Below are 11,327 nucleotides of genomic sequence, written 5' to 3'. Positions count from 1 at the left end.
ACGAATATGACGTCATTAAAACGGTTGTCGCACACTTATTTTTGTAAAATAAATTGCCAAATATCGAAAAATGAAGTAATGACAAGATAAATAGAATAATAGGTTAGTGCCTAAGATGGAGAAAGTTTATCTGGCTCGGCTCCGGACGTTATCAGGTTCGCCTTCGGCTCACCCGATAACCTCCTCCACCTCGCCAGATAAACTTTCTCATCTACAGCACTAACCTATTATTCTCTATTTGAAATATAGGACACAAATGTGTAAAATAATAGCAGACTCAGATTGACGGTATATATATATATATATATATATATATATATATATATATATATATATATATATATATATATATATAATCTGGAGTGGAATGTTGGAGTGGGGTCGTGGATTGGAATCCTGGAGTGGAGTGCTGATGTTAAATTTTTGAGTGGAGTCTTAGAGTAGTAACTTGAGTGTGGGTTATTAAATTTCAAACACTAATATTTCTTAGGATAAAACAGGATCAACATAGATTGATATTATTTAGGAAAACAGGGAATTTTAACTATAATACTGTATGGGTAGATTAAAGCGAAAATATGTACACATGGTTAATGGTACGTAAAAAGTACGGCAAAATATATGGTTCTAAATACCAAAAATCAGTAGTGTTATAAGTGACCTCTAGAGAGTAATTAATGTTCCGGGATGATAAAATCATGTGTATTGTTGACATATTAGATCATACATCTGCCATCCAATTAAACTGTTCTATCGACATAACCCGCCCGCTTAGCTCAGTAGGGAGAGCGTAGATCTATGGATCGCGGGGTCGGGAGTTCGATCCCCGGACGAGGTGTATGTTCTCCGTGACGATTTGATAACAGACATTTTGTCTGAAATCATTCGTCCTTCACCTCTGATTCATGTTGGTTAGTTTGCAGTTACTTGCAAAGAACAGGTTTGTACTGGTACAGAATCCAGAAACACTGGTTAGGTTAACTGCCTGCGGTTACATAACTGAAATACTGTTGAAAAACGGCGTTCAACCCAAAACAAACAAACACACAAACAAACTATATCGACAACAGGAATCATTAACCTGGTAAATGCTCTAAAACCCCTCCTTATTGTCTTCAGACGTCATAAAAAGCAAATGTGTTCATTTTCCTTAGACTGACACATGTATTTGTTGAAATATACTGTAATCCAACTTTTTAAAATATTTTTTTAAAGATATGTTTGCATTTAAAAGTCAATTGTTCTCTCTCCATACCTCCACTCCCAAATTCTACCCCAAGACCATACTCTATGATTCAGCTCCATTTCACTCCACTCCAGGTTTTTGTACAAGCCCAGTCAGACCGGGTTTGTTCTTGAGATATAATGAAATATTGCCCCTAGCATCGTCTAAAATCGCAATATATATTATTATCAAAATAGCTGTTGCATTGAAAAAATAAAGTAATAATGTTATTAGATCTACGCTCGCCTCAGACATTACATGATAAAATGTGCCTTTTTCAACAAAACGCTAATTACTCCGTTTTTGCTTTCTGTTTTCTAAAGAGGCACGCCAAGTCTCAATGCAAATTTTTAATCAGTTTATAATCAAAATTATATGGCTTCGCTTTGCATGGTTGCGTTTTGTGCTTCCATAGTTTAGTGTCTAACAACATGTCAAAGTTCAATTTCGTCTTAATTAACTTTAATAACATCATATGGTGAACCTGTGTCCTTGAGGTCGCTATCCAAGCTAGTGTACTGACTTTCATTAGTGCTGCCTTCCCTGGAGACGTTTTTTTTTACGACAGCCGTTGATATAACTTTAAATTCGGAGGTATCCGTGTTGTAATAAACTGGATTTGATGGTCTGCAAGGTTAGCAACGTAGAATTACTTACTCGAAAATGGATAACATTACTTGGTATATAGTGATTACTTAATAAAGGGAATAACGTCGCTTACAAAGAAATAAAATTTGTTAAAATCCTTTTTATTTTATGGAATATTCATATTTAATTAAGTAAAATGTACACTTTATATAACGCCTTTATACATCCAGTCCTACGTACAGCTGCAATAACGACATACCTTTCATTACGTGTCAACTCTGAAAGACAAAAGATACAAAAAACATGTTACAAACTGGTGATAGTTTTTCAAAACGACAATAGCAGTAATCAAGTGAATTCATTAACTTATTGACAAATATTTTGTTATTAGTACAGTAAAATGGTGTAAAAATACTTCAGAAAATGGGAAAAGCATGAAACTTGGTACATAACTACTTAAGGGCAAAATACTAAAAATGAGCATGAGACCCACTCCGAAAAATCCAATATGGCCGAAAAATCCAAGATGGCCGTCATATATGTATATATTTTCAAAAATACATAATATTATATATAAAATTTCTATTGACACTTACAGTCATCAGTATTATAAGCTAAAACCACCTGCCTGAATAAATCCAAACATTATATTAACAAAAATACCGCTCTTCCAACAAAAATGAAAAAGTTGTCTCCCTTGGATAAAATGTGCTATTAAGCAGAAGAAAAGTCATAATGCATTTATAATGAATCAAAATTAAGTATATAATGGTAAATGGCATATCAAGAATGTTTAAAATGGCAACAGTCCTGTGCAGAACTTTACAACAATTGTAAATTAATTAATTATAAATACATTCGAACTTCGGTAACTGGAACCAATCAGGACCGACTAAATTTATTCGAATTATCGGTAGTATGAGTGATCGAAAAATATATTATAAAGGAATTTGTTTGGGACCTGACGATAGATTAATTGAAGATAGGTGTTCGAATTATCAGAGTTTGAGCAAACGAAGTTTTAGTCTGTAATGTGTATTAGTGAATAAATGACATGTGTTTCACTTTGTCATTAGTTTTCGTGACTCAGAATTTGTAAGTGTTGCTGTATTCATTTCAATTTATTTACACTAAGAGAACTAATGACACTTAATAAAACTATATAATTCATTCATTATGTTAGTGTGATAGACCATGTGAACATCCCTGGCCTGTCAGATCATCATGATTTCTTTGGGAAAAAGTCATTGCCGGTTGATCAGCGTAATCAAATTTACATTTGCATGTCCCTGTAATATTCTGTTTTTGTCAAATTGTAGCACATTGTGCCATAACAATGGTTTTATAGTTTAATGTCATAAGCATATAATGTACAGTCACTAATGCCCTGATCACTCTCAGGCAAAGACCATAAAGATCATACTGCTTCCTGAAAATTTTGACGCGGTGGGGACGGGGATCAAACTCGAAAAATGTGCAGTTCTAAAGTTCATACTGCGAGCTTTTAACATCCTTGCCAGGTTCTCACGGCGTCTAACACGTTTACACTAATTTTCTTACCACGCGCTTCTTCACGTCCAGTGTGTTCTTACTACATTCTTAGTACGATCAGTCAGATTGCACCTCTCGCTTACCATGCTTTAACCATACGCTTATCACCTTTTCACTGCATTCATTGGCTACTTATAAATACTACGCCATGCGCCTCTTTTTTTCCATTCCTTCTGCAAGTTATATTGACATAATTGTGTCCGCATCTACACTCAACAACCATAAATTACAATAAACGACAACCCCACACCCCACCCCAACGCCCCAATGAAGAAAAAAGAGCAGTCTTATAGAGAGACTGCGGTGGAATAAGCAAAAGCAGTGTGAAGGATATACGGAGGTCCAAAAGTCCACTACAAGCTGCCACTGCTGCTGAGTCCATGATTATGTGGCAATTCCTGATGATGTTCGATACCCACTGCTGATTGAAAACGAAGTGATTGGGAATTGGATCCAGTATTCATACTTAATTTTCAGAATCTGAACCAATCATGGCGAGAACCTGCTGCAAACGTGACATAGATGTGTTAAGAACCGAAAGAACGTATTAATAACCTTATGCGGTATACTACAATGTGGCATGCACGTAGCATGGTCATAGCACACAGCGTAGATGATTTTGTAGTAAGAACTTCATTGACGTAGCAAGAATGCAATGATAACCCAATGACAGCGCAGTGAGCACGCCATGCAGCCTTTCCCGTCCGCACCACGCTTGTACTATGTCCTACTAGGTTTTAGTTAATCATTACTAAGTCCTTCCTGCTTCCTGATTAGACCGCGTTCTCACTACATTTGTTTTGAACATGTCCAAAATTCGACCGCGTTCTCTACACTCATGGAGACCATAATTATTAATTATCATGTTCTTATCAGAGTCTACTGTTTTTCTTCTACATTGTACAAGTTCTTTACTGCGTCCTTGCTAGTTTTTTACGACGTAGTGGAACGTGGCTGAGTGTAACGGGGGTATAAATTAAGAGCAGAATCTATCATTTCTACAAGAAAAATGTGCTTAATATCTAATTTCTGGACATTTCACTGAAATTAAAATTAAATTAAATGTCAGTACTTGAGGATTTTTCTAATGAGCACAGGTACATTCGAAACACAATTTTAATACCAATTTAAATTACTAGTTTTAAGACGACAAATATTACCATTTATACTTCCAGTTAAGCAGTCCAATGTAAGAATAACACTGTCTTGTCAAACAAAACTAACCAGTACAGCTCGTGCTTACCGGTGGGAAACAAGCTTTTAAATGCATTTTCTACATCTTCCTACAAGCAAACTGTTCGTATTATATTTCTGGGGTATAAATGGAGGCTTTCAATACTCTTCTTTACAGCAAAACATGTCAAGTAGCTTGATCAACCATCTGTTCACATATAGATTAGGGCTATAATGTGCATTCCTGCATCGTCTGCTACACGTCTTGAACATACTAAAAAAGGTTGCCCATTAGGTCGGGCACATATGGGTGTCGGGTGTTCTATCACTTTCCTAAAATTCCTAGTCAAGATAATAAGGCTGACCAGAGAGATCTTTGATATATTGGAACCTTTCCAATAGTTTTTGTCTCAAGTACCCGAGTCTCGTACCGATAGCTCCTCAAGTGCATTTGCAACCTCGATAAAGTCTGTCGAGGAAGACGTAATTTGTCAAACGTGCTGAAATGCTCTGCACTGCCTTATGCAAGTTAACTAAAGTTGTCGACAATCTCGTGCTTGTGTGTACTGACAAGAGTATCTGACATGTACCTTATTTCAGATTTCAGCTCACTGTTCAGAGTAATATATTTCACAGAATAGTTACTAAGTGTTGTCCATGAAAGCAACTTTTATATTTTCAGCCTCACTCTTCTTTGTTACACAGTTAGCAATTTATTACGCAGACATTGTGACTGCGGGTGCATAATAAGGAACATTGTTTCATTTGATCCTACTAGCCCGTCGCTATAATCTATTCTTGCATTTCGAAGTCCCAAACTGAAAGGGGTAGTTGTCGTACTTGGTGTCAAAGAAACTACAATTTTATATAGCAACTAAGTTAATTGACCTTCACATTCTCCATACAATCTGACTAAAGTACATATCCTATTACGCTACGCATAGGATCTGAGAACGACCTATTCATTGCCTCGTTCTGACGACCCTTTCGCTAGCCAATCAGAGCCTAACTTACAACATCTTGCAAATCTACCTGTAGCCTTGACTTTTGATATTTACAATTTTTATGTCATAATGTACCAGATAGCCGGTTAGCTCAGTCGGTAGGCCACTTGCTTTGTAAGCGAGGGGTCCCGGGTTCGAGCCCTGGAATGACTGCACATTTTTCTTACTCTTTGACATTCGAACAAGTCGTCTGATTGGATAAAATAAAAATAGCAATACTGGAAATCCAAAATATACAGAAGACGAATGTGAATGGGTCGTTCTCAGATCTTCGTTTAGAAGATCAAGTACTTGAGTCAGATTGATTCTCCATATTACTTACCATCTATAAACAAGGTTTCATAAAGAAGTCTTTAGAATTTGCAATTTTGAAGTTATTGAAGAATCCGCCATTTGCAAATGATGGACCGACATACAGACGGACAAAATGATGTACAAGAAGAGAAAATAAGATAACAAGCATGTTCTCAATTTGTCCCTCTGTAAAATTTCTCAAGAAACAATCTCTAACCGCCTCGATAGCCTAGTGGTAGAGCGTCCGCTTCGAGTGCGGGAGGTCGTGGGTTCGATTCCCGGCCGCGTCATACCAAAGACGTGAAAAATGGTACCAGTGGCTCCCTTGCTTGGCGCTCAGCATTAAAAGGGCAGAAACTGGCCTCTTCTCTCATACCCTCGTGGCGATGGATTCCATCAGGAATGAGGTGTCGAGAGTGATTAATATAAGTTGTAGAACTTCCTTCACAATCGACCTAAAATAAATTATGTATAAACTAAACAATCTCTCCTTGTTTTGAAGAAATGCAGGATGACACTTTGTGTCATATTCGTGCACTATTTGTTGCCATAGGAACAAATTTAAATGACATTGGCATTCTCTGCATTGCCATCTATCCATGTACCATGTATCATGAAAAATTCTGCTGTAGTTTCAAAGTTATTAGTATCCCACTCTGTATGGCTGACGTATTGACATGCATACAGGGGCAACCCATAAGCCCCATCTGGCTAAATACTGGTAAGGGAATAACAACAATGTTTCAATATGCTGCTGTGGAGGGAATTCAAGTGAAATAATATAAATTACATATATTAAAACAAAATATTCTTTAAAATATGAAAACTACACAATGATAATATTAAACTAAGTTTTAAAGGTTAGATTTTTGCCGTTACCATGGAAACAGAAAGAAACTAACATCATTTGAATTGTTATTTTTGCATTTGATGCAAATTTAGGATTTATTTTATTATATACATTTATAGTTAGTGCATTTTGGGGGTGAATGTAAATATAATGACCTTTCATTAGAATCTTCTAAGGTAAATATTGAGTTTTGGCGGCCATTTTGGAAAATGGCCGCCATATCGGCCATCTTGACAGATATCAAATGGGTCCCATGAAAAAAATGTTTTTAATGCTTTAATAAATAGCTGTGCCAATTTTGGTGCTTTTCCCATTTTCTGAAGTATTTTGGCATTTTCTGTTACGAATTGATCGCACTATATCGGCATAAAGAATGAAACCAAAAGTATTTCGAAACGGTCGTTTTTGAAATGATGAACAAAATCTACATTATACATGGATTCCTACAAATATCTGATTCCGATTTTCACTACATTTTTTCGCTAAGTCAGGATAAAATTATATATCAGTTCTATATGAATGAAGGTAATCAAATCCCCCTCCACTCAAATGTGCATGAGAGTCTACAAGTCTTTAATACTATATTAGGATGTTAACCGGCTGTTTAGCACTGCATTTTGATTCGAGTTATAGAAATCCTTTATATATATTTTTGAAACTTAATGTCAAACCATAATGAATAAACGTGTTAAAGTGTTCAGTAAACAAAGTCTAGGACAGTCATTTGCCTTCTCAAAATATCTTGCCAGCTGAATATATAAACCAAGACTGTCCTTTTTCAATAGATTTACAGGTGTCTATTTTCCATTAGAACTTATCATTACCTTTATTGGCTTTCCGTCTGTATAACACTGTAATGAAGATGGCGAAAACTGCCAAGATGATTATTATGACACCAGAAACGCTTCCTACAATAATTGTAACTCTGTCGGTCGAAGGGTAAATGCTTGTTTCTGGAAGAAATATTTAGATTAAACCATTCTTCAATTGACAGGGTGTCTTCATATTTTGTTACAAATCTGTTGAATGTAATACTGCACGTTACAATTTCTATCATTGCTAAACTAGTATTTATATAGACATATAAATGGTTGTACTGATTTTAATCAGATCGGACATATAATCAGACTGTTTAAATGTATTTATGCTTACTTGTTGATCAATTCAATTACTACATATAGCGTAAAACAATTGCTATATTTAGGTATAAAACTGTTTATAGTCTTACACTAATTTTGTTTGGAGTAATTATACGTGTTATCAACAACACTTACTAGAAATACATGTATCCCCATCATGATAATGATGTGCTGTACAGCGACATTTCCCACGAGAACACTCTATATTTTCACCCTCACACTTGTCGCTGTTGAGTTTACATCCTTGTCCGTAAGGTATGACTGTTGCATGGTAAATGTACGCAAAACAATGTTTTATTAGTTTTACATATGCTCAGTGCTAATCCATTGAAATCTAAGTAAAATACACCAGAAAAAGAAACCACATTTTATTTATTATGTTTATCTTACATCTTCGTGTCACTTGAAGAACTACTAAAATCGTGTGACTTACTAGACTTGACTTAATGCAAATGAAACGTATACTATCTACATTTGAGAGTCGTATTTTAACTAAAGTTTGCACCAAAGTAAAAACATAATTACAGATAAAGTTCGAAGAGAAACGTCCAAACTACATATAAATAGTTAACACATACCTGGACAGACTTCATTGTTACATGACTGCATTTCCGTATCTTCTCCTATACAATCCATTCCCCCGTGTACAGGTGTTGGGTTGTTACAAACTCGTGCACGGGTTTGAATCCCAGACCCACACGTAAGTGTACAAATGGACCAACTTGACCATGTATTATAGTTTCCATTCACTAAAACAAAAAATTCACAACGTTCTGAATTACAATTTCTTTCAACTTATTCGCGCTTTCGGAAGTCGCCGTTGCCTTACTACATTCTAGAATTAATAAGAAAGGTCCCTAACAATATAACGTGCTGAGAGAACTTATGAAATCAGACAAACAATGAAAAGATACGCCAGTATGAAATATAACGCGTGTTTTTTATATGAAGAAATCTTTGTGCCAATTCGGAAGTCTTCTTTACCGGCTGTGTAGGGAGTTGCTCCAAATGCCTATGCTGTGTTAGATAGATAGACTTATTTCTTTGTACAATGTACATATTCATGGCAATATATATAACAACATAGAGATAACAATGAACAAGCATGCGTGTTAAATAAAGATATGTCATATACTATGACACACAAAAAAAAAAGAGATAGAAATCATTCCATTGTGGTCCTTGTGCAATCTGACTAAAGTACTTGATCTTCTAAACGAAGATCTGAAGATGACCTATTCACATTCATCTTTCTGTATAGTTGGATTTACGATATTGCTATTTTCATTTTCGTAAATCTATTTTTATTTGAACCAATCAGACGACTCGTTTCAAGAAGCATTTTGCTGAACCATCAAAATAGCGTCAAATGTCACAGGGTGAGAAAAATGTGCAGTCAATCCGGGGCCCGAACCCGGGACCCTCGCTTACAGGGCGAGTGCTCTACCGACTCAGCTAACCGGCTGCCTGACACATATTCTCCCCTCACGTGACCAAGTCCGTACCGTGACATATGATACCTCTCAAAACACGAGGGCGCAGTCATGGTGTGGTCGTCATAAGAATTATTATTATAAACATGAAAAACCCAGGCTAAATATAGATTTTGTAAACTTCTACTTTCACTTTCTAAATGTTGAAAGCAAGGCTCTGACTGGCTAGCGGAAGGGTCATCAGAACGAGTCTATCAATAGCACGTCTTCAGATCCAAAGCGTAGCGTTAATTGGAGATGTACTTTAGTCAGATTGGTCCTTGTGTAGTATAATATGGTATGACATGGGAAAACATATCGCAGAAAAAAACGAAAGACTTAGGTTATCACATTTTATAGACTTAAATTATAAAAGACTAACATTATCACAATAGATGGATTAAGTATTATAGATCATCATCTAATATATTATTTTATAACTGATATTGCTAAGTTATCTGGTAAAATAAGGTTACAAGTACGCTGCCAAGCGCGCAGTTCTGCACCTTATGTAATACTTGAAGCTAAATCACGAATGTAAGATATGAAATTTACTATGGTAAAATCATGCCATAAAACATCTGACAAAAAATGACAGAGAATAAATCTATCAAAATAAAATCCTACTGGAACCTAAGAAATTATTAAAACAATTACAAATTCAGATAACAGTAATCAGGTGTTCTTTGACCTTTGAATTAAACGTTGAAATTTCTGTTGCATACAGTTTGTGTTCCATGTATTCTACTACTACATTTAAAAAACAAACAAACAAAAAACAACAATTTTAAGAAGCTAATATCGCCTTCATAATGTCAAATATATATATAAACATTTCGGCTTATGAAATTTGGGAATCGTTTACAGTGTCTGATCATTGTACGTTTATTTTGGGTAAAAAACTTATATATATATCATGTACCATAACTGTTACTGTTATAATTATTTTCATAATTGTTATATGTTAACGGCGTTTTCATAGACTATTATTTTCATTAATATTGTTAACACACATATTAAAAATTAAAGATACTACGTTTTGCGGAGAATTGATTGTCAGGTTTGGTAACATGACATGAGCGTACCTAATGCTCTCTTACACTAAAGTACCCCCACCCCCGATAGACATTCACTTAAATCTTTTTTTTATATGGTATATTAATGTTTTCTAACCACTAAATAGTGCTCACCATTTACCTGATAAGCAAATATTATATGTGTTTCCATCTCTTTCTGTTAATGTTTATTTCCTTACATATCAATAATTGTTATTACTGTTAATATTATTGTTTAACCACATAACCACTCAATCTTTATGTTACATCTATACTATTATATAAACCCATGTTATATTGTAAAACGCCTTGGTGAAATAAAAGAATATGTTTCGTTTTGTTCTGTTCTATTCTGTTCTGTTAGTTAAAACAGACTTCAATGATATATAAACAAACGTATTATCTCTACATATATATTTATCTAAAAGGGTTTGTTTTTTCACAAACATTTTAATGAAATATTATTTTTGACTTAACTGCTCATTGTAAATTACATTTAAATATCAATTTTGCTTGTAAAATGTAATAAAGGAAAGTAAGTACAAGTGGAAGTGTCAACTAGATAACATGTATACAAATTTAACTTTGAAAGTTAACAAAACGGAAATATAAACACTGATAGTGTTACAAATTAACGAAAAGCTAGTTCATTAAAAGGTTTTCATTTCTTGAATTTAAAAAGTCACGGAGGAAAATACCTGAGCATTCCCTAAACAGGGCTTTGTTTCACTGTCCGGCCCAGTACAATTTTTTCCGCCATGCTGTGGTATAGGATTGTTACAAGCTCGTGCTCTGAATTGTGTTCCTTCGCCGCACGTCAGTGTGCAAGACGACCAAGTACTCCAGTCACCGAAACCGCCGTCAACTGCAATTGAAATAAATTATTTATATGTAGATACAGAAATTGAATTACATAGATTACATTTACTCTCTTAAACACTTCTTCTAGAATAAAAGATTCGTTATTCTGTCTGAG

General features: G+C 35.0%; 1 protein-coding gene across 1 annotated transcript; it reads right to left on the bottom strand.

Moving 5' to 3' along the window:
• Positions 1-353: 353 nt before the first annotated feature.
• LOC123523496 (uncharacterized) lies at positions 354-8,569 on the bottom strand. Its single transcript, XM_053538488.1, has 5 exons — positions 8,403-8,569; positions 7,960-8,085; positions 7,510-7,638; positions 2,073-2,091; positions 354-1,852 (listed from the first exon to the last, which is right to left on the bottom strand). Exons 1-5 carry the CDS (start codon positions 8,458-8,460, stop codon positions 1,678-1,680), a joined length of 507 nt encoding a protein of 168 aa, XP_053394463.1. The 5' UTR covers positions 8,461-8,569; the 3' UTR covers positions 354-1,677.
• Between the last annotated feature and the right edge of the window lie 2,758 nt (positions 8,570-11,327).

This window comes from Mercenaria mercenaria, chromosome 3, assembly GCF_021730395.1.
Source record: "Mercenaria mercenaria strain notata chromosome 3, MADL_Memer_1, whole genome shotgun sequence".
NCBI classification, from domain to species: domain Eukaryota; kingdom Metazoa; phylum Mollusca; class Bivalvia; order Venerida; family Veneridae; genus Mercenaria; species Mercenaria mercenaria.
The sequence above is the reverse complement of the archived record's forward strand: the minus strand, read 5'-3'. Positions and strand labels throughout refer to the sequence as shown.